Genomic DNA, 25,241 nt, shown 5'->3' with positions numbered 1-25,241 from the left:
TAAAGAAAGTAATTACACAAATGGGGACATTTTTTTGGTCATGAAACATCATCGCTACAGGGGAGCTTGACATGACGCGGAATTATGCTTCGCCGCGGTGCCACTGTCGCTTAAGGCGCACTTACACTAGAGTGACACGACACTGAATTTTGGTTGGCTGACTGTCTTTTGGAGCGTCTTTTGTCTGGTGGTCATCCTATTTACCCTATTTACACGGCTATGACACAAACAGTCCGCCAATGGTCTCTGGAAGGCTCTGTCCGCATCTTGTTGTGCTCACAGCCTTTCGTCGGCCAATTCTCTAGTCACACTTGAGGCACACGCGGCAACACCGACTAAACTTGCAAGAAAACTGGAAAGAGGGCCCCACCTCCTCCTCATCTTAAGCCGTCCCCTCTGCGTTGCCATTGTCCCTTTCCGGCTATGCAGCGCAGCCCCCTCCATCCCACATGGCGCTGAGGGACTCGGATGGGGACATGGGGGACTGGGGTGGAGACAGACAAAAGTGCAGCGAAGAAACGACTTGGTTTCTATTGGGTGTGCAAGATGACCATTAAGTCTCGCAAGTGCAGGGCCTCTCTTTGTCCCTCACCCCCCTTATCTCCTCCCTTTGTCCTTAGAAGCAACCACATGGGCGAATTTTCACTGGGATCTCCTGACCATTAGCCCATGACAAGTATGCCTCTTTATCTCTCCCCGAAATCTCCCCCTTCGTCTTTAGAAGCAACCACTCAAATCTCCTGAAGACCGGCCGACGACAAGTCTGTCAACGCGTTTTGCTGGTGTTTTCGGTCTGCCATCATGTTACACTAAAGCGATATGCTGTCTTTGCAGGCGGTGTCATCATCGTCGGCCTATTGTGACCAGGTGGTCCAGCGACTTCTTTGGTGACGACTCGTCGGATGATTGTCTGCATCTGCCTCGTGTCTGCATCGGGGTCGTGTCAGTGTTGTGTCGCTCTAGTGTCAACGCCCCTTTAGAGGCCACCCGACCACCACTCTCCGGGTTGATTCTGCAGATACCGCTAATGCGGTCGGCACGAGCTGAAAGTTAGCACATGTACCCTGCATCTGTGACTGCTTTTAAGGCCAAGTTCAGGTATTTTACAGTTGAAGCAGCAGGTTCACATGACAATGCCATTTATGTGCTGTATACCAAGGTACCGTTTTGGCTCTATGGACACTACTGAAAAGGTACTATTTTGCATGCCAATCACTCATGGGCAGAGAACAGGAAATAAGCCATAACCCGTAAAGAAACACTCCAGCATCCATTCAAAGCATGTGCATGTGTGTGAGGCACTTTCAGTGGACATCATCCATGTTGATGACTGCACGATCAACGATGATGCGGTATCATTGCCAAGGAACAAGCTGCACCTCAGGCCTAATGCCTGGTCTTGTGTGTTCCACGACATGCCAGCCTACTTTGTGAATCGAATAGTGTGACAATGGAGTGTTTGAAGCCACCAAAACAATAGACCTTCAGAACCACTGTGTGTAAGAGGGGTTCCCAGTCTCCATAAACAGGCCACTAACTCCGCAAAGTTAAAATTTTTAAGTTGGTGATCGTTCATGTTAACGTATGAAGCTGCGCACAGAGACAGGGCACAAAAGGAATGACAGCAGCGGTTGTCCTGTGGCTTTCATTCCTTTAGTGCTTCGCTTTACACATTAACATGGGCCATCAGCTACCTAATGAAAAAAAAGCACACACACACACACAAGGTGCAAGATATGTCAATACTCCTTAAATGTCTTTTGAGCTCTGCACTACCTCAGTGCTGAATAAAGGCGAAAATTATCTGTTATTTCTGATAAAAATTTGAACTCCGTTTCTTTCAAAGAAAAATTCAAAGAAAGATTGTGATTGCAATCTCATTTAAGAGTCCTGGTTCGCCAAGAAAGCGCGGCATAGAGTGCAAATGTACACCAAACCTCGTCATCCTGCCTGTGAGACATATAATTTAAAGGGCCAGTAAACAGGCTCAGACATTTTTTTGTATATCCTCCAAACAAGCTCGCCAATTCGTATAGTAGACTGCAGCAATTGCGTTTATTGAATGTTACACTGCTGTGCACCGCACAGACCCTCAATTTACTGCAGCAATTGCGTTTATTGAATGTTACACTGCTGTGCACCGCACAGACCCTCAATTTCGAAAAACAATCCCGGCCTGTTTGCCTTGCCTGACCAATCACCCTCGTACGCACAGCCTGACGAAAACTTCTCCATGGGCAACAATATGCACCACTGAGCTCGTTAATAGGTTCTTTGCTCTACGAAACAGCACCTTGGCCCTGCAGCGATGCAGTTTCCGCCACACATTCTGTGTTTTCATTTTTTCTGTGCTGCTTTCTGCCGTTTTGTAGAGCCCGACACTCCAGGAGAAGTGGTATTGGCACAATAAAAGCCTCAGAGATGAAGAGGCGTCTCAATACTTTACCGCGACAAGAAAAGTGCTCTTCGCTTCGTGTTTTTCGCTCTTGCCGCTTGAACACGTGCTCTTGTGGGGGAAGCTCGTTGGCTGCGTGCCGACGACGTATCATGAACGTTGTGTCACGTTGCTGAAGTGGGCAGAGTCACGCTGGCTACTCTTTTGTGGAGAAGGGTAGCCAGCGGCCGGGTAAAAATTAAAAACAAGCTGAAACGGATATTCTAACCCCTTAAACTTCCTTATTAGAGCATGCATTCGCAAAATTGTTGCGGCAGCATGTTCACATGGTAAAAGCGTGCATATTTCTCTTCAATGAAACTTTTTGACCATGGTGTTATTTACTGGCCCTTTAAGTGCAAATGGAGTAAGCAGGATATATCAATTTATGTGGTTTTTATCGGACACAATTACAAGAAAAATTGTGTTAGAAAACTGTGTCGCAGAATTGGATTTATACATAAGAAACTAGCAATGCTTTCACAGCCTGTACACAACAGTTCCATCAAATAAGTCTTTCATTGATGGCTGCCATCTACCGATGTATCTCTTCTGAACAGATTGCTGGCAAACGCAAACTTATGTCCTAGAGCATTTTCTGTTACGTAAAATTAGTTTTAAACCACTGGTGGAATGACGTGTGCAACCGGAAGATCAGGAAACAACAATGCACGGCCTTGAGATCACGTTATCATGCATTTAATGGTAATGCTACTCATATATGGCCAATCGTAGCGTAATTACCCTACTTGTAGGGTATTTTAGAAATTTTTTAGCCCACATAGAGTAACAGAGCAGTGACATTTCGTCATCACTGATCAGTGAAAACTGCAGATCCGCGCGACATACTTGAAGGTTACATTCCTGGAGACATCCGAATTAGACCTGTCTTAATTCCAATGTCACCAGCACAAAAGACAAAAAATAATAGAAATACCGTATTTACTCGAGTAATGAGCCCCCATTTTTCCGAAAAAGTTGGTGCCAATCAGGGGGGGGGGGGGGGGGGGGGAAGGCTCATTACACGGGAGAAAAGAAGTCAAGAGAGTTATAACAGCGAAAATTTCGCATGAGGGTAATCAAAAGCTTGCTGTTGAACCACTGCTAGCTTTCAAATCAGTTCAGCACTACGGAGCCTCTATTCGAGAGCTTCGCTCTCCCCAAAGGAAAGCTGTCCTTGTTTTGGCCCACGAAATGTGCGACATACTTTTTGCAAGCGGAGTGCGATTTCACCCACCACTTGGATGTGGCGTGTGCCCGGCACGTTCCAGCACATGCGACGCAACTGTGCAGATGGCATGTGTACAGGCCAACGCACACGGATTGACGCTGAAAGTGTCGTCCAGCCGCTTGCTTCCCATGCTCCAGCACATGCTCAACCAACTTTAAGTTTAAAAGTGGCCATGTTGCTAGCGTACTGGTCGATCATAAACCAAAACAAAAAGCAGCATCAGATAACGGTGCAGAAATGTTGGGGATGCACGTTGCATCATCGGCGCAGTGGGAGCGGTTGCGCTTTTATTATTGCCTTGTTTTTGTGCCACTGTGCTTGCGTGGCACTATTGGGCGCGAGGACATACCATGGCGCTACCATGTGGAGGCATCCCTGTGGAGGCATCCCTGTGACGTGTGTGGTTGGATTGCTCACCCACCCTATCGCACGCAGCCACTTGCGCGTCTCCTTTCTCTTCTTATTGTTCATGTACTTCACTCAGTGAAATCAGCAAAATACTACTGCAGCTTCTTCCCTAAATGTACGAAGTGCTAAATAACTGCCCTGTAAAAGTGCTATGCTTCTCACAATGCCCGACTTCCGGCGTCGTCTGCTACAGCCACCTAAATGAATAAACCACGGCAGCCCAGCGCACCGCCTTTGTAAAAAGTGACAACTCATTCCGTGCCGAATTGAAGCATCAAATGGGTATTAGGAGTAAAGAAATTGTCTTTGCTGCAAGAAATGAGTGCAACCACACTACTACATTCATTGTAGGTTTGCATCTAAAGACGGCCTGCAGTTGACATTACAAGCATGTGCAAATTACATTTATGTTTAGCACACATAACCATACGATGCACAGCACAAGCGGATTCCCCGTTCAGTGGGAAGCAACACAGCATTCTCACACTGGCATGCAGCCAACAACTTTTCTGTTATGGTTGCGGGCAAACGTGAGAATCATGCACCGCATTCCTCCTTCACAGTTGTAACCTTTTTCTGTGCCACGCTTCTAATATTTATTACACAGAATTTCTACGGTGGTCGCACACTGAAGATTTGATCGCCATCTAGATACACATGGGTGAAAATTATGAATAATCAGTTTAGTTCCAGAGCTTCTCAAAAGGGTAAATCGCGATTTAAAAATTGCAATCAGCCAGCCATATCATTTTACGCCCTTGAGCATGCTGTGAGGTCTTGCATACCGTGTTCTAAACAGCAGTTTTATGTTTCAGTAAAATTCCCTGTGTCCAGGTGTTTTTTTTTTTTTTTTTTTTTTTTTTTTTTTGCAGTTTCATTCATAAGCTATGTCATATTTCATGGCAGCTCTTCCAAAATGAATCAGTTTTCGAAGCTGACCAAATTTTCACCTGTAGATCAATACAACATTAAGAAGTGGCAGTGGCTATGGGCCCATTCTACAGACGTGATCTATAATCAAGGAACTTTGTGAGCTGAAGTTGTGGATGGCAGGTGCGTTGGCAGAAATTTTTTTTGGAGGGGGCACCACCTTGATTAGAACTAGGGGCCGGGCAGGCAGGTGTGGGCGACTGTTGCTTTGTGCGCTATATACTGTATTTACTCACGTAATAAACCCACATTTTTTTTTTTTTTTTCAGAAAAGTTGATGCCAAGTTAGGGGGAGGGTTCATTACGCAAGAAAAAAAGTCACTGGAGTTATAACAGCGAAAATTTCGGGTGACGACTTTGCTTGTTTTGACCCGTGAAATGCGCGACAAACTTTTTTTGTAGCCCAAAGTTCTTTTTGTTTCGTCCCGTAATGAAAGTGCACGGATCGACGCCGAAGTGTCGTCCAGCCGCTCTGTTCCAATGCTCCAACGCATGCTGTTAGTAACCAGCCGTGCAGCTAGCATACCAATCGAACGCGCCCTGCGCAGCAGGTGTCCCAATTAAGTTCACGACGACAAACCCAACAACGAAAACGCAGCATCAGATGGCGGCGCACAAACGTATTAGACGTTGTGGGTGCACAACGCCCCGTTGGCGCAATGAGTGCAGTTGCGCTTTGCATAGGTCCGAGATGGCGAGCGCACGGCGTGTTCCATGTCGCATAGAGTTTCCTAGTATACACTATAGGTAACTCTGGTGCTAGTGTCTATGGGAGCTGCAACGCACGGCGCTTCAGCGAGCATGGCAATAATGGGTAGTACACAGATTTGTCTTATCTTCTTACTTCTGGCCTGCTTCCGACTCTGTGTGTGTTCGTGTGGCTTGGAGCTATTTTCTCACGAAACAAAAAACTGCAAATGTTCAGGGGTTGTGCTTCACCACCTTATTCTTTGAGTCTTGCTTTTCCAAACTGGGTCACGAAGTTCAAAAGCTTTGAATCTTTCTTTCAAAACAAAACCGAAACACAGCAATGAACGAAGCCGCAAGTACGATTCGCCGTCCGCAAGTACGAAGACGAATCGATTCATATGTGGGGTTTAACGTCCTAAAATCACCATATGATTATAAGAGACGTCGTGGTGGTAGGCTCCAGAAATTTCGACCACCTGGGGTTCTTTAACGTGCACCTGAATCTGAGCACACGGGCCTACAACATTTCTGCCTCCATCGGATTTCAGCCGCTAAGTAAAAGAGAAACAAAAATGCAAATGTTGCTTACGGCGGGCACTCCACTGGTAGCCTTTCTTTTACTGTGGCGCCTCTCGCGGCTAGCGTTAGCTCTATATTGAACTGAGGGGGCAGTTTTGTGACCAGAAAAGCTACTGAGGAATCATGATGTTACCTAAATCCCCACAAAAAAATGGCAGAAATGCTTACCATGCTGGAAGGTCTCATTTTCTTATTTTTCGCCTTGCTTTCAAGAATCGCTTCTTTCATGCACTGTACATGTGGGAGAGAAGGGAACAGCACTTTCATCATTCAGTGTGATACTGCAAGACAACGCATTTGGTCATTGAACAGAAGCCAGAAGACAGGATCTAGCAAGAGATTTGTATAATATATATGGTACAATATTTGATGGCATGATGCGCATATTTTGTCGTCAGGGTATACAGACCATCACAAAGGGTACATAGTATACACGCACTACTACAATTTTCCTCTTAGTGTATAAATGTTGGGTCAAAGTCTGAGCTGGCTAACATAATGAGGCCAGAATCATGACAGCCAGCAGCAGCCTCAGGTCACCAACTATATATATGATCCTTTAACAAAGATTACATACTATCATTGCTTAGGCACAGTTGCGAGTCCTGCAGAACTACTATACTGCTAATATATAGAATTACTAGCCATTCCTAAGGTATACTACAAAGGCTCCTAAATGTTCAATAAAGTAGAATAAAGTGAAATAAAGTGTTCAATAAATTGGTTGCACCGGCACGTTTGTATTCTCGTGCAATGAATGTTTTCTAATAAAAGTTCAGTTGTAAGTGAGCGTCTTTCCTGTCAAGTGCTTTTCCTTCTACCTTGTGCACTCATATATTTCCACATTACGCTCCTAAACGTTTTTTCATATAAAATTGAAGGGTAACAGCATGCATTCTGCTCATTACAGAAATTTTTCATGAGATTACTGCGAGAAAACCATAAAAAGTTTCCGAAAAGTTGCAAAGACTCAGGATCTACTCACTCTGGTCCAATGCAGCCCTGCTGTTATTTATGGGTGCTGCATTGAATCCTTAGGCGAAGGAGACATTTAAATAAACTAACAATACATATATCAGCACTTCTTCAGGTACAAGCTTATACAGACATAAGGGTAAATACGAAATCACGTGTTCGCCATCTGAGCAGACAAGCCTGTACCTCAGGAAAGAACCACTGTAAAATATCAAATTTAAACTGCACACTGCCGTGACGGCTAGAGCAAAAACCTTGTGCTGTCTCCCACATTGTACAAGCACATGCCAAGACTACATGTGCCATGAATAAAACATCCCCTTCTCCAGAAACTTCCAAGGTGGGGAAGCCAGCCTTGTGTTTGTGTACCATATACAAGGGAGGCGACCTCATTATTTTAATCCCAAGGGAATGCACTTGCCCCAGGAAACATTCATGTCAATTAAAACGTGTGTTGTACTGCTTACTGTCCTCACCAGAAAATACAAAAGATGCAAGAGCATTATCCATCAAATGTCAAGAGCCTTTCGATGTCAATGCAGTTCGTTTGAGTGAGGGTGGTAGGGAAATCCACTTCTCACCCACTTGAACATAGGCTCGCATGACAGACACAGTTAGTTTTAGGCAACTGAAATTAGCCTTAACAAAACACAAGTCTAGCACATCTACACCGTTGTAAGCACACTTGCCCCTGCTGATCCCTAAGCACCACTGCACCAGCGCAAACTTGCTACAATGTGTAGCTGACTAGCTGTGCTAACGCTATGTGCAGAGAACAAATGTGCTCCTATATTCACCTAAAGACCAGATGAGCCCATATATTTTTGAGATGATGGGCACTTACAAGGACTGGTGCGACCACACATTGATTTGAGTTTGAAGTTATTCTTTACTTTCTCTTTACTCCATTCCAACTAAAACGAAGCGGTGTAACATAACAAAGTTCTCATATACAATAGCTAGAATGAAAGCTCATTAATTTGAACTTGAGGAGCACTTAAAAAATTGTTCAAATTAAGCAGAGTTCGAGTGGGAGGGCAATAAAATGTACAAACACTGCACCACACTGTACAGGCCAAACCCAAATTGATTGATACGCAGGGTTTAACGTCCCAAAATTACCATATGATTATGAGAGATGCCATAGTGGAGAGGGCTCCGGGAATTTCCACCACCTGGGGTTCTTTAATGTACACCCAAGTCTGAGCCCACAAACCTACAGCGTTTTCGCCTCCCTAGAAAATGCAGCCGCTACAGCTGGGATTCAATCTTGTGATCTGCGGGCCAGCAGCCAAGTGCCTTAGCCACTCATTTGATGATTGATATGTAGGGTTTAACATCCCAAAACCACCATATGATTATGAAAGACACCGTAGTGGAGGGCTCCGGAAATTTTGACCACTTGGGGTTCTTTAACGTGCACCCAAATCTGAGCACACGGGCCTACAACATTTCTGCCTCCATCGGAAATGCAGCCGCCGCAGCCGGGATTCGATCCAGTGACCTGCGGGTCAGCAGACGAGTACCTTAGCCCCTCGACCACCACGGCGGGATGGGCAGAACCCAAAGAAGCCATCTCTAGAGTCATCGCAAACTAGTTGCTATTACATGCTGGTGGCAGGTATTTCATTAATTAAGTTTGTTAAGCTTATAAAAGTCAACAGAATTAATATAGAAGTGAATGATACACCCGAAACAAACACCGGCATGCATTCATGTGAGCACTAAGCTTTAATATCGAAATATATGACACTATGCTCCAACACATCATGCTGATTTACACAGTAGAGCTAATGCAACAAAAACTAAATACAATCATAAGTAAATGCCATCAAGGTGTCCCCAATGTGCATCTGGTTCAAAATAAGGTTGATTCAACAACAACAATCAGTAATTTTCATTTGCCTGTGGTTTATCTATCGTGACTTCATGAGCATCGTTTGTAGCTTATTCCAAGACTCCAAGAGCTCCAGCACAGCATTTGAAATTTCATCTGCTGAGAAATGGTGCTCTTTCCTTGTTTTTAAACTCTAGTAAATTTAGTTTGGTTTGGTTTTGCAACTGATAGTGATCTCTCTGGACCGCCTTCTGGGTAAAGTGACAAGAACCGAGGGCTCCCAAATCGAATTCTCATTAATACAGACGTGTTCAAACTATTGGGAGTTTCTCCCTCATTGAAATACACAAGACTGTGCCAAGAGCAGGCCGTCAGTTCAAACAAACTATAAGTCTGAATGAACCGAATTCAAATTCGTGAGCTTTTACTTTATTTGTATGGAAATGCACAGCTCGATAACAAGACCATTCAGGCCCCAATGTTGTTTCTTAGTCACTAGACATCTAGAAAATCTATCATAGACTGCCCACATTTAAAATGTTTTTGAAAAAGCTTGTGTTGCAGTAACAATACACTACATGAAATGAAGCTGAAAAAAATGGGTAGGGCCCACAATCTTGGGTAAAGCTTTTGCTTTGATGTGGCTATATCCGAGTTTTCCAAAAACTTCACCAGTTTGATATATTTTTTATTTATTGAGATAACATAGAAACACCCCAATTAATTAGGAGACGTAAGCATTCTTGAGACCTTTAAGACCTTCCATCTGAAAAATGCGTGCTCTGTTATCTTAATAGCTAAATTGTACCATAAGAGGACTCTGCCACTGTAGTGGTACAGTCCTCTTATGTAGTCCACAGTTTTGTGTACCACTTGTAAAAAATTTACAGGTCACCTGTAAAAGGTCATCTGAAAAATAAAGGAAGGAAACCAGAGTTGGATATTATTATGCCAGTGAGCTAAGACATTCCATGAAAGACCCTTATTAACTTCAGCTCCTTATTTACTTCTAGAGTCAAGAGGTGTCCTTACACCAACACACGCATGCACACAGATATACATGCAGGGGTGGAACAGCCGAAATAGAATTTGGAGCAATTTTTCGAGCAGCAAAATGTTACTTTTGGAGCATTAAAATTCAAATTTGGAGCAGGTTATGACAAAAAAAAAAAGAAGAATCAATTTTTTTTATCACAAAAGGTCAAATTTCAAGCAGTATTAGAAAAGTTTACATTTAGAAAAAGATCAAATCTAGAGCAATGTTATTTTTAATAGTGCTCCAATTCATAAAAAAATAAATATTTTGAAAAAGAAATAAATATGCAAAAATAACCTGAATTGTTTAGAGTGAACATGAGCACCGCTATTTCGACAAAAGTAGTATTTTGAACCACCTTACTGTGTGGGTTATGACAAAGTAGCATTTGCCGCACCTGTCAAATCTTTAGGCAGACTCTGCAAATTTAATGTGATTCTGCCAAGCTGGAGACCCTGAAATTCAGGAGATTCTTAAAATTGAGACGTAGAAGTGGCAGAAAAAAACCTTTTTTTTTTTTTTTGCTGCAGAAATGTTCCGAATGATTTTCAGCAAGCCACAAATCCTTTTAGACGTCAGCAATCTTACGAGTACGCACAATTACCCAGTAGATAAATGCATGAGTAATTGGAAAAGAAAATGTTCTGAGTCTCGTGAGTCACTAATGCTAACAGCCCCTTTGAAATCTAAATACGCTTTTCCGCAGGACACAAATGTACTACGACAAAGGTGACTTGAACAGCATTCTGCACGGCTTTTACAACAAGGCCAAGAAATTTTCGAACTGCTACACGCCCTCCCTCTTCTGCTCTCCCCACTCCCCCTCAATTTTTTATGCTTTTTATAATGGGGTTCAAAGTCCCTGAATATTAATTGGGTTAGGTCAAGGGCACCGCGTCTCCTTTCCCTTGCAAGGCGCGTCCGATCAGGTAAAGTGATGACGGCGCACGCCCGTTGGCCAGGAGACGGCACCGGTTACCTATTGCTAGGACGACACAGCTTCAAGACAAATATTTTATGTGCCATTTCTATAGCAACCAACCTGCTTACCAGCAGCGCCGATGTTCTCAGCACGTAGAGTTTGTTTGCATGCAGAAAACGCGGTACGTGCTTCCAGCTTAGCCACTTTTACTGTTTCCAGCGAAGCGTTATTGGCTATGGCAACAAATTTTTGGAATTTAAGCTGTGTTGTCCCGCCGATCAGTATCCGCTGCAGTCAGCACTAATGGGTACGCGGCACTGTTACTTTATTACCGTATAAACGCGTGTAAGGGCCGCACTTTTTTTCCAGGAAGTGAGGGCTAATTTTCAGGTTGCGGCCCATACACGGAACTTTTTTTTTGGTGAACTAAAAACAACGTACCAGTTCGTGAACGAAGAGCGTTTATTGCAGTATGCCGCGTGTGCGCTTAATCGTCGTCACTCGACGAGTCCTCTAACTCGGAGTCGGAGATAGTGTGTTGCGGAGCACCATCATTCCACAAACAGTCATCTTCGGTGCCATCCAGGCTGTTGGATATCCCAGTGACCTTAAAACTTCAGGACACAATGTCCGTCGACACCGAGCTCCACGCCGACAATATCCAACCGAGAACAGTAGCAAGCGGTGCCCTCTTCATCCGTCCGGTCGGCGTGTGCTCATGGTTGCCGGTTGCCATCCATTCCGTGTAGAGTCTTCGGAATTCAACTTTGAATGGTCGATTCACGCTCACATCCAATGGTTGCAACATTCCTGTGAGGCCGCCTGGAATCACGGCCATGTCTGTGCCGACACGGCGCAGCTGCTCCTTCACCTTATCGGTAAGGTGGCCGCGGAAACTATCCAATACTAAAAGTGAATGTTTGGCCAACAAAGCTCCCGGTATGTTCTGCCAAACACTTTTCACCCAGTCTAGCACCAAATCATCGTTCATCCATCCCTTCTCTTGGGCTCTAACTATGATGCCCTTGGGGAAAACTTCGTTGGGAATTCTTTTCCTTTTCAAAACAACGTACGGGGGTAGCTTCCGCCCGTCCGCGGTCACACAAAGCATCACGGTGCAGCGTTGGCGCTCAGCGCCGGTGGTCCGCACGGCGACACTCTTCTTGCCTTTTACTTCGACTGTGTAGTTCTCGGGAGAGTCAAACCACACAGGAGTTTGATCAGCGTTCGCTATTTGCGACAACAAATAACTGTGCTGATGGCGCAGGCCGATGACATGCTTGTGAAAACTAAGCACCTTGTCGGTATAGTCTTCTGGCAGCCGCTGGCACAGCGTGGTCCTTCGCCGAAAAGAGAGTCCCTTTCTTTTCATAAACCTTTGCACCCAGCCAGCACTAGCCTTGAAATCCCCGGCCGGTATATTTTTCGCACGTGCCAAGGCTAGTGCCTTCATGCGCAACATGTCTGTAGTGAGCGCAAAACCATCGTTCCGCACCTCAGTCACATAGCGGAGCAACTCCTCTTCCAAATCGGGATACTTGCACTGTTTTCCTCGGAAAGCGCGCTTTTTGATATTGGTGTTCTGCAAGGCTTTCTTCTGGGCGCACCAACGTCGAACACACTTCTCGTCAACGTCGAATTTTCTGCCGGCGGCCCGTTTCCCGTGCTCGAGGGCAAACTCGATCACCTTCAACTTATAGCCAGCTGTATAGCTATTCAGCTGCTTGCCCATCGTGCGAAAACGTAAACGTCCCGCAGAAAACTAGCTGGAGTCCCAGAGTCATGCAACGGTGCGCAAAACTCGAGCACATGGCAGGCTGAACAGCACAATGACCAAACAACGCACAAATACCAAAGTTGGTGATGCTAATGCCGATATGGATAGCGCGTTTGTATAGAAGTGTCAGAAGTTAAATATAAAATCCTGTTTTAACCTTTAGTTGGCGGGTGTATGAACACTACTGAAAAAATTAAAAATTTTTAGCCAACTTCAGGAACATATTAGCATGAAGAAAACCAACAAATTATTCCAATGATGTACTATATGGTGATGATGAGAATTGCGTTCCCTAACGCCATCTACTGACAACGCCTAGTAGCTCACACACGCGCGCGCATTTTGAATACGCATGGGTCAAGGAAAGTGCAGATGCGGCCCTTACACACAACTTTTTTTTTTTTTTTTAATATGTGCTTCTTAAAAACGGGATGCGGCCCTTACACGGGTGCGGCCCTTACACGCGTGTATACGGTATGTTGATATCATCTCATGAGTGTCCTGACCAAACGAACATACATCGTACACCATATTTAGGGTTGGGGTCTGCACGCTTAGATTGTGATTGATGATGCGAACTGCGGGTAACCAACATGGTTTTCATTTCTCACTCAAATTAGCGAAACTAAGAGAATTTTTAGGCTGGTCAGGCGATTTCGGCAATTCTCATGGTTTTGGCGCAGCTGGGCACAAAAATGGAGAATTGTATCAAATCAGTGCACTTGACGCAGCTGTTGCATCCCTGTACATGACCTCTACATGCTCACATAAACATTTTTAAACAGATACAGTTACGTTATCACAACACGCATCTAGCCTATCATCTTGTTCACAGTGACCATGAGAATTTCAGCAATTCTCATGGTTTTGGCGCAGCTGAGCACAAAAATGGAGAATTGTATCAAATCGGCGCACTTGACGCAGCTGTTGCATCCCTGTACATGACTTCTACATGCTCATATAAGCATTTTTAAACAGATACAGTGACGTTATCGCAACACGCATCTAGCCTATCATCTTGTTTACAGTGACCATGAGAATTTCAGCAATTCTCACGGTTTTGGCGCAGCTGAGCACAAAAATGGAGAATTGTATCAAATCAGCACACTTGACGTAGCTGTTGCATCCCTGTACATGACCTCTACATGCTCACATAAGCATTTTTAAACAGATACAGTGACGTTATCAAAACATGCATCTAGCCTATCATCTTGTTCACAGTGACAGTTTGCTAGCGTCCTTTCCTGGAATCAATATTAGGTGGCTTGACTGCATGCAACACAGGACAACCAGGACAAATAAAAGTAACAAACACATTTGGAGCACGTATAGGCAAAGGATAAACGACACAGGACAATAGTAGCAGCTGTATCCTTTAGGAGTTATTGCACCTTCACATTGCTATGAGTGAGTTGGTGATTTATCATGCTAAGCATGATAAATCACCAACTCACTCATAGTTGTATATTTTTTTGGAGCACATCTATAACTGACCTTGACTTCATTCTTGGACTGCTCTATGAATGCTTTTCGGCTTTTGATTTCCTTCTCATCGATCTTAAACTTCTTGGGATTCTTTTCGACAATAGCTGAAAAAAGACAGCAGTCAAGGAAAAATAGAAGCAAGAAAAGAAGCAAGGAATTGCAAGCGATACTATCATTTATCATTTAGAGCTGTCCACTAAGGGGAGCTTTCACAAATGGCGGTGGCAGGGTGATAAGCCATTTTGCTGCCACAGCCAATTAAGCCAGCAATCCAGGAAGTGCACGTGGCATCGGCTCTTGGTTGAACTATGAACTACTCTAGCGTGATAGTGCATAGTGCAACTGTGGGTTGCAGTAGTTCCACCCAAAGTAAGGCTAAATGTTGCAGTGAAAAAAAGACAATTGCAGCTTCCTTCCGACACCACAGGTATACCCAAAATTATGTGTGAAGTCAAAGAAGTTGTGCTGGTATGAATACAGTGCACTTATAAACAAATGCAGCCTACAGGACAACCCTACTATGCATGACCACGTCACTTGCAGTTTTTTTTTTTTTTTTCGAGAAAAGCAGACCCATGCCTTTCAGGTTGTTAGCCCAGCAAAGCAACCAGTAAAACATGGGTTATCGAACATGTTGGTCCCAGGAAACCTTACTAAGCTCTATTAAATTTCAAGGACCCCTCCCTTTTCATAAAATAATTTTCTGTTCAGTTCACACTGCATTCACGTGCAATAAACTAAGAAGCAAGGGTGGCATAAAAAACATTATTCATTGACGTGCAACTGAACTCGCTTTCCTCGCACTAACAAACTAATGTGAGGCTGTCACACTTAGGGCCTGCCGCATGGCAGCTGCTGGATTCAACCAACTCCTGTGTTATTTTTCTGATACATATTATCTCGAATGCCAGCTCACAAGCGTTTTTATTGTTACAAATGGCTGGAGCATGCCTACTGCATTATCTTCGGTACCTACCTTCAAAAAAAAGAAAAACCGCACATGCGAGTAACATAAGGCCACCAAGGTTCAAGCACAATAGCTAAACTATGTGGACTGTTTTTGAAGTCTGGCTGGGTACAAGCTGCTGGTGGGATTTATTGAACAGCTCACTCATTTCTGTTATGCATTGAATGTGCTCATTGACACTCAGACGAGAGTAATATAGGTTCTTGGATTGTACCATGAGTTTGCATATTACTACGGAACAAGGTAAAATTTATGAATGGCTCGCAAGACCCCTAGGTTCTGAGGAGCTCATTCCGAAAAACCGCGCACAATAACACCGTGGCGGTTCTAGCATGCTATCAGGTGCCTTAAGCTGCTCTCTTTCCTCTTACAGCGAAGGCTGTTGTGTGATCACAACAAGGGCGCTACAGTTGTCCACTGCCACCATCGGTGACCATAACCACCATGTGAAATAAGAAAAAACACCCAGGATGGCACGGGATTCAAACCTGGGTACTCTCCAAGACAGCCCAGTATTCTACCATGAAGCCATACCGGTGCTCGAAAGCCAAAAAGCAGTCACATTGCCCTTGCATCTGGTCTGTACCCCTAACTACAACTGGCGGCGTTTAAGAGAGACCTCAACATATTACCAGTACAAATTAATTTTATGCCATGATAGAAATGACCATGCTAACTACGTTCTAAGACTGCAAAAGCTTCATTTCCGTGCAGTTTTTGAGTTCCCAGTGTCACTCCCCTGTCCTGGACTACTGTCGATTTCAGATATCACCGCCATTCCTACATTCCTTGCATTGCTGGGAAGCGATGCCATGAAGCCCTTTTACACATAAATTGTGTAGAATCTGGACCAAGACTTTAAATTTTCAATATTTTTGTTTTGTGCGGATTGTATGTGAGAAAATACAGTAAAAAAGATTATGAAACTGCTATTTGTTTATCAGCAGGAACACTAAAATTCACTTTGGCTTGAGTGTGACATGGTTTGCAGTGGAACTGCAACACTTTTTTGTGTTATCGTCAAAAGACCTCACTATCCAAGTTTATTGTCTCCCGAATCGACTGACACAAAAACTTTTAGAATCTGTTGAGTATGAAGCGAGTTACAGTGAGTTAATGCGCACTCTGAGCACTTTTAGTCTTCTTTCCCCTGTGAGCACACTGAATGCTCCGATTTCACAATTCATGCGCACTCTGAGCACTTTTAGTCTTCTTTCCCCTGTGAGCACACTGAATGCTCCGATTTCACAATTCAATTGTGAGTTACTTGCACGTGCTGACCTATAATGTTCGGCTCACATGTTCATAGAAACCTGGACTATTGACTGATAAGCAGCATTTCGTGACCATGTTCAAAAAAGTGTTGAGGATCATTTTAAAGGGACACGTCAGAGTGAAAGTTCAATGTATGACAACATCTAAAACGACAATATTATCAACAACAGTGTCCTACTTACCGAGAAATTAAAGTAAATGCACAAGAACACAAGCACCACAGTAGAACATTTTCGAAATGACCCCGATGACATCAGAAGAACCACCTATAATTAATCACTAGTAATCGATCTAACTGCACTAAATAAAGAACGTTCCGTGCTTTAAGAGACAATAAAATGCTGCTTGTTCGTTTCTGCTTGATTCATGGAAAAAAGAACCGCCGCATGTTACTATGGGGAAGGGCGCGAGTGGTTCAAAAATTCTATTTTCACGTGGTTTACACAGGACAGGTGGTGCCATCTAGCGAAGTGCAGTTGAAACAAAAGCGTCTGCAATCTCGAAGCCAATGGCGGGAAGTTGATCAATGGCCCTTGCTACTACTGTGGCTCCCACTGCTTTTGGTCTGCTGCTACTAGCGCAGTAAAGCCGGGCAACGTTGTGCACGGCAACAGTGACGTGAGACGGTCCGGTCGGTCCGCTTCTTGAGGCGGGTAATTTGAAGTGTGCTAACCCGACGCTGAGCACTACAACATGATTTTATTTCAAAATACGTTCTTCCTAGCACAAAAGTAACACTACGAGGTTTCTGGACCGTCATTTCAACAATCAACGTCGACTTAATGGTTAACTTTAGTGTCCATTTAAAGGTGCCTAAGCACTTTTTGAATGCATTAACAAATAATTTGCTGACAAGTAGATGAAGCACTAGTGAACATGTGAGCAAAGTATAATAGTATTGCACAAGACAGAGAATTTACAATCGCATGTCAAAATACAGACAATCACTCGCTCTCTCCTTTGCAATGTCATGGTTAGCAGCGAATGGGCACAAAAGACTAACGGGTAATGACCTATTTCTTGACAGCAAGAACAATCTCTGTAATAATATAATTGTCAATTTTTAGTTAATGATTAACATGTGAAATTTAACGTCACAAAACCACCATATGATTATGAGAGACAGCGTAGTGGAGGGCTACGCGAATTTCGACCACCGGGGGTTCTTTAACGTGCACCCATATCTGGGCACACAGGCCTACAGCATTTTCGCCTCCATCGAAAATACAGCCGACGCAGCCGGCATTCGGTCCCGCGACCTGCGGGTCAGCAGCCGAGCACATGAGCCACTAGACCATCGCGGTGGGGCGCTTATTCTTAGTTAAAGATCTGAAATGCATACATGTTTGCGAAGTAAAAAAAAATGAAAAAGTATTTCATCTCTGCTCTCTTCATCGACAGTTGTATGCTTGTAATGTTCCACTTCTTACACTCACGTGATTTGGCACTAAGTGCACTACACGCGAGCACTTCTGAAGGTTACATGCTTTAAGTCGGTCACTTCATGATAGTGTCACCAATGAGTATTGTCTTTCAAACCACATACACACTTACAATTGCACCCTAGCTCTCCTATTGAAGTTTCATTAGCTAAGACACCTAGGCAGACATTTCAAGTAATCGAATTAAAGGCTCTTTAAGATCTCTTATCTCAATCAGGTTACTATCATTTTGTGATGCTGACACAGAACAAGGTTGGTGTGTGCCACGTAATTGCATGTCTTGGTCAGACTGGAACGTATGATCTTGCACCCCAGCCATGTCATGCATGTAGCAATGAGTTTTGTGCCACTGCTTCTGCTATGTAGTGCCAGTTTTGCGCCCTGATGAGCCTTCCGGTTGAGAGACTCGCATGACCACACAGCCTACATGGTCTCTGCAAGTGACATACCATATCTGCTTTATACTTGTATAGAACTAAGAAACAAAACTTTTTGCCATCAAAAGACCCTCTTCAGCCAATGGCTCGCCGTGCCCTAATGATCCTGTGGCAGATCACCTTCACGACACACTCATAAAAGGAATCGCAAAGTAGCATGTTAAAACATGTTACAAAGCAACCGCAACACCATTGGCTGAAAAGGGAGGGGGGTCCTTTCACAGTAAAGGGCCGTTATTGCTTCTAGTTGTATCTGAGTAAAATGTAAAAAGAGTGCTTATGCAAATTTCCCAGAAAAAAGCCGTTGTGTGATCACAACTAAGGGCCATTTTCAGCGCTGTAGTTGTCTGGCACCGCTGCAGGTGTTCGCAACCGATAGCGCTCGACACAAGTAAATAAAAATTATATGAAATAAGAAAAATATCCAGGATCAACTAGGGTTCAAATCTGGGTCCCTTCTGTGGCAACACAGTATTCTACCACAGATCCATGCTGGTGCTCGCAACTTTGTCACAAGAAGACCCTATACTAGTGTTATGTTGGCAAGGAACTGCGTTAACATGTGTCATATAGCATGGTAGAAGAGTTAAATAAAAACCAGGTGTCACACAATGGCCCTTTTGTAACTAGGCGTCAAACAATACGAATTGTGCAATGAGTTGGTCACTGAATGCTTCTAACCCATTACAAAGGACTCAGCCAAAATTCTCTATTGTCATCAATCACTGCATCAACCAAGTGCACAAAATGCCTTGCAACTGCATAACGGGTACCTCGCTCCACCGAAGAATGATGAATAATGTTGTAGTGGGTGCTTCCCAACTTGAGAGCAATTGTGACTAGTTGTGTAATGAGTACCTTGCAAGTATGCTTGTATTAGCTCCAAGAGAGCTTACAAATGGTTCTAAAGATGCCACTCCTCCAGCTTGCGCTGTGCTTACATTAAACTTTCTGCACAGGCCTGGCAATTTCGTGACAAGAGAAGTTGCAATAGAAAAATATATTTAAAAAAAAGACGGAGAGAGAGAGAGAGAGAGACCAGATGCACAGAATTTAAATTGTAACCCTAAGTTTCCATAGCTTTCTACTACATGATTACAAATACATTGCATAAAATACAAATCCATCACAAGCCAAATCATTGTTTCTTTTTTAGTATTTTTTCTTTTAGAGAAAGCGGGCATTCCTACAGATTCGCCGCATGCTTCTTGTTTCAGTAGTGTTCAGTGCTGGCTTTCACAAGGAATCTTTTTTTGCTTCTTCCTTTTGAAATAGATATGCCCACTTAAATAGAAAGTCATTTTGATAGCAGAAAATCTCGAAAATTGTGAAGCTGCGAGGCGTTCCAATATCAACCAATCTACAATCTGTCAGTGGCAAAACCAGTGGGTGAGACTCAACAGATGAAACTGAAGATAGTATTGTCTGAGAAAGGGACAAATCGCAAAAAGGATTTTACCAAGCACTTGACCTCTGACGTGAATCTCGCTCCTCAAGAAGAAGTGCCTTTTATGGCTGCGATATCTCATAGCGGTTCTATTTTCCTCCTGAAGAGCCTCATGCAACAACCATGTTTATTCTTCTTTTTGTGGTGAACAAACTCAAAAGTGGTTTTTTTACATAGTAGAATAAAAATAGAACCCCTAAGCAGGTCATAATCTGAGGCAGCCATTCCCCTCGGCCGCAACAGTCAAAACAACGCATAAGCTCTTCACCCCCCACCACTCGCTCGTCGTGGATACCCCCCGGCTCCTGCTTCAAAAGAATGCACTTTCTGTGCATATGAGTGCCATTACATTGTGCCTCTGCCCAAAATGTCACACACTGGGCTGAGAAGCAAACCTGTCACCTAGATGCCTAGGCTAATTTAAGGTGGAGCTAGACTTCTTTTGGCAGGGGTGCAACAGCCTAAATGAAATTTGGAAGAATTTCTGGAGCCGTGAGATGTTACTTTTAGAGCACTAAAATCTGAATTTAGAGTAGGTTACAGCAAAAAAAAAAAAAAAGCTTATATTTATAACAACAAAAATATGTAAAAACCTTTCAATATTATCTGAGTTGTGCTGAGTGAGTAAAAGAAGCACTCCTATTTCAACAAAAGTAGCGTTTTGAACCACCCCACGGTGTATTAAGTCCACATTACCATTTGCCACACCTCTCAAGTCCTTAGAATCTGCGTATCTGCTAACCTGGCAACCAAGAAATTCTCGAGATCTTTAAAACTGAGGAGTAGGAGTGGCAAAAAAAAAAAACGAAGTTTTTTTTTTTTTAGAGATGTAGAAATATTATACCTTGCTTGAAATGATTGCCAGTAAGCCAGTGTATCGTTTTTAGACACCAGCGATCATACTAGTACTCACAGTTGTGCGCTGTATACATGCATAAAAAAATTTAAAAAGATGCGTTTTGTCCTGTGACTATAGTGTTACCAGCTCCTCTCTTATCTGAAGATGCTTTTCAGAGGGGCCCCAGTGTACTGTGGCAAAGGTGGCTTAAGCAGCCTTCTGCACGGGTTAAAACAAGGCCAAGAAATTTTCGAACCACTACAGTCCCTCCTCCCCCTCCCCTTTTTTTCCCTTTCATTTCACGATGGGGTTAGGTTTCGGGCACTTTGTGGCTCGCTTGCAAGGTGCCTTTGACAAGACCGCGGCACACATATGATGGCCCCCCAATAGTGCTGGCTATCTATCACCAGGACGATGCAACTTCAAGACAGAAAAAAGTTTTATGGCAACCAACATTGCCGCCGCCGACCACTGTGTTTGCAGCACGTCAACTTTATTTGCACGTAGAGAACGCAGCCCATACTTCCAGCTTGAGTTCCTAACATGCCATAGCTGTGTTTGCCGACTAGAGAATCCATGTTTACCACGTGTCAACGCATTTTTCGCTTTAAGTTGCATCGTATTGCCGATCAGTATCCACTGACAGATGGCTGCACGGCATCGTTACTTTCTTAGGTCGATAACGTCTCACGAGTGTCTGGACCTAACGAGTAAAGATCACATTGTTTTAGAATTAGGGTCAGCACACTTGAATTGATTGATGACGCAAACTGCACGAAAGACACTTTCTCAGTTGCACTACTTGAGCGCAACTGAGAAAATACTGAGGCAAGAGGGACATTCTGTCCCACCGTGGTGCAGTTTTGGGAAATTTCATGGTTTTGGTGCAGCTTGGTGCAAAAATGATGAACTGTATCAAATTGGCTCAATTGGCGCAACTGTTGCACCTCTGATTTTGGTCAAAAATTAAATTTTGCAATTTTGCAATCACCAAAGAATTGCTTTTTCTCGGTGATTGATAAGTGAGGTTTAACACCCTAAAACCACCATATGATTATGAGAGACACCATAGTCGAAATTGCTTAATCCTTGAGAAAATATAGCACATTCGGGCACTTGCGATTTCACAAATAATTTTTGGTCCCTTTTCCTTGACAAGTTTCCAGAAATGCGCATGTAGCCCTGTGTAACTTCCACGTTCTTCTCAAAATAACATATTTGAAGTTTGCATACCTCTCTCTCGGACACTATCAAGCGTAAACAAACAATTTCTCACATGCATTGCAGTGACATTTACATAACTGAAGCTAGGTTCATTAGCCTAGGTGCATCAGTGTTTCTTTAGCAATAAAAAAAATTATCATAAATGGCAATTTTTGCCATTTCCGATTGTTGACTAACGTGGAAGAACGTAACAAATCTAGCTTTTTTTGTACAGTGACAACTTTAGTTCCACAACCTTCGTGCTAAACTGCAATAATTTGCAGATAGTAGATTTTACTACATAAGTAATTTCTAAAAAAATAAAAGATGATTGAAAACACTAAATACATTTTAAAACTGATTTCGAGCTTTAAGGCAACCCCTGTATTTTTAAAATATCTTGATAATTTTATGGACAGAACATTAATTTATACCACCATAGCTTTTAACGTACTTTGAAAGTCCCACCCCATATTAAATTTGAATAATGTTGGATTGAGTGACCAAAGGATATAACTACAAGCCCTTGTGCAAGAAAAAGCCCAGTCTAAAGATGTACCAAATAATGAGCAATAATCTAAAAGTAACACTTAGGTTCATTGATTTCAGGTAGCATGTGAACGCAGGACAAATTGAAATTATATGCAAATGAAGTCAGACAAAATCACTCAATGCAGATGCTGCACATGCAAAACTATATCCTGCACTCAAAAGTTTCACCACCACTACGTATTTTGCAATGAAAGCCATGGAAATGAAGCTTGCACAGCTACTTCAGGATCCGTAACAGACACACTGTGCAGAAGAAATTATGGGCAGTGCCTAAATACATCTGTGATAGCCACCATAAGCATAGTGTTTTAAATAAATCAAAAGAAGGTTATTATAATTTGAAGGAACGGCAGTACACAGGATCCATAACAGACACACTGTGCGGAAGAAATTATGGGCAGTGCCTAAATACATCTGTGATAGCCACCATAAGCATAGTGTTTTAAATAAATCAAATGACGGTTATAATTTGAAGGAACAGCAGTACACTGTAGCAGTGTATAAATGTTTTGTAGCACGCTACATAAGACTGAATGCAAATTCAACCACTTGAGAGTGCTCATAATTGACCTAGAGGCAAAGAGTAAAAACCAACAAATATTGCCACCAAAACACGCTGCAAACGAAGAAAGCTTCACACAAAAAGGTGTTGCTGATTCCGTCGCAGCACATTTTCAAGCCACCCAAGAGGCAAGACTCAAAAGGATACCAACAGTTTCCTCAAGGTCTTCCAAGTCCCATTCTATGCTGCGCAGACCTTTCCGGAGTTCACTAGTGGTCCATTCAATGTCTTCTTTGCTTGGTAAGCTTGAGGGGTCTTGGTACTGGCTCCACCTCTCAAACAGTGTTTTGTTATTGGCTATGGCCTTAACAATTTCACTGGAGAAAAACAAAATAAAGATCAGGAAAAGTGCCCCATTTTCATGTTCAAGGATAGATACATAACAGCAGGCAACAGGCATTTCGGTGAATAGTCTGAGGTGCATGTGGTTTTGTAGTCCAATTTAACAGGCTAATTAATCTATGGTGCCATCAGAAGTACTTCTGCTAAATATACAGCCCCGAACGAATAGTCAATATTTCGTCACTATGAAAGTTTCCATAGCACATCGCCGTCACCTATGCGTGTATGTATAGGTTTAGGATACGACGCAGACGTCCTAAAACATTATTTTCTCTCTGCTGCTTCTAGCGACTATAGTAAGAACAGCACCTGCCCAGAAGGATAACAGCGAACAACAACAGGGCGCATTGTTGCAGCAATCGGCTCAAGTTATTTTGTCTAATCTTGTGCCTTTATGAGGCGATATGAAATGGAGCTTTGGTGCCCTTATCGCGACCTCTTGAAAGCGCTCAGAAAAAAAAAAAAGATGAGCGATTGCAACGTAGTCTTTCGCAGTGTTCAACACAAACGCGTAGCGACTAACAGGTCTCTCTAGTCAAGGGAAAATTACACTAAAGAAGTTATGCCTTCAACGTTGCGAGCACACGCTTCGCGCATGAGCCCTTCCCTTCAGCTGACACCACATATTGGATTTCTCTCCTGTTCGCGTATAATGCTCGCCACCACAGCTGCAACACATTCCGCAGTCACACAATAAAACACCTATATAAAACGAAGAAGTGAACAAACAAAACTTGAGCAGCAGATGCGTAGAGCGGAATTCCGTTGCACCGAAACAGCTTAGTCTAAACTGCATATCGATACTAATTATCCAATACTCACTAAAAGCAAGGAAAGCCTCCTTATGACGGCGCTATTGTACAAATTCGTTTTAGTTTTCTTTACAATAAAGGTTAAGTAAGGCAAGCCAGGCAGAACTCAACGGGGAAGACGTTGAAAGTAATGTGCATACACGGAACTTACTCTTTAACGACAAAAAATGGATCCTCAAGACTCATGGCCTCTGCGATCCACTCATTACAGTCACAGCATCCGTAGTGGCATGTGGGGCTCTTGTCACAAGTCCCCCGCTATCGAAGAACAACAGATATCGCGCAGGAGAGCTACACACGTAGCTATCACCCTTACCGGAGATCCCTTAGCAGTAAGCGACGAGTGCGATGACGTCCCCGTTCAAACAAAAACCAAACCCCGTGACACGCGCTCAGTGTTGCCTGCGTCAGCGAAATAATATTGTTGCTTGCTCGCTGTGCCGCGGCCTCTGACTCGGGAAAAGAAAACGTGTGATGAAAGCGTTTTGCTCCCGATATACATGCCTACCTATCACAGAGAAAAACGGCTTGGTATACTGGAATTCGAAATCTGGGCCAGCGACATGCGTCTTAACAAAAAGACATTTCACCACTGGTTCGCTGCAACGGCCCAAATGATATTTGTATTTTCTACACCTATATATGTCTTCGATAAGCACTACTTTTCAACTTCAGCCAATCTCGAAGGTCACGCTTGTGAACTACATGCACTACAGGCACTAGAATGCTGGGTGTAAAAACAAAATATTTTTAAAGACAGTAGTCTTTCTTGGGGACCTTCAACGCAAAAATTTTGGTCTGTCTGTCTGTTTGTTTGTTAACAAAAAGTGGGTAACGATTTAGAGTACTAGGTACTCTACTATGGGAGAGCGTAAAGCCGTCCCGTGATTCATCCATTCTTCACAGTGCTCTGAATGGCACCAAAGTGGTCAAACCAAGCGATACTCCAAACGGCCGACCCCATCCACAGCGCCCACCAATATTGCTGAAGGTTCAGCGTTCATACTTGTGCGATTGTCAATTAAAAAGCAAATACTGTGCATATCTGAGGCACCATAAC

General features: G+C 43.3%; 1 protein-coding gene across 1 annotated transcript in view; it reads right to left on the bottom strand.

Annotated features, from left to right (window-relative positions):
* The window catches only part of Syx6 (Syntaxin 6), a 67,516-nt gene extending 42,972 nt beyond the window's left edge, over positions 1 to 24,544 (bottom strand). Inside the window, exons 1-4 of the mRNA XM_037413230.2 lie at positions 24,333 to 24,544; positions 23,175 to 23,344; positions 14,314 to 14,408; positions 6,441 to 6,503 (exon numbers count right to left, since the gene is read on the bottom strand). Coding sequence (XP_037269127.1) covers positions 6,441 to 6,503; positions 14,314 to 14,408; positions 23,175 to 23,344; positions 24,333 to 24,367 — 363 coding nt within the window. The 5' untranslated portion in view covers positions 24,368 to 24,544. The remainder of the gene's footprint in view (positions 1 to 6,440; positions 6,504 to 14,313; positions 14,409 to 23,174; positions 23,345 to 24,332) is intronic.
* Between the last annotated feature and the right edge of the window lie 697 nt (positions 24,545 to 25,241).

Source organism: Rhipicephalus microplus, chromosome X (genome assembly GCF_043290135.1).
Source record: "Rhipicephalus microplus isolate Deutch F79 chromosome X, USDA_Rmic, whole genome shotgun sequence".
Classification (NCBI taxonomy): Eukaryota; Metazoa; Arthropoda; class Arachnida; order Ixodida; family Ixodidae; genus Rhipicephalus; species Rhipicephalus microplus.
This window is presented reverse-complemented; position numbering and strand designations above follow the sequence as displayed.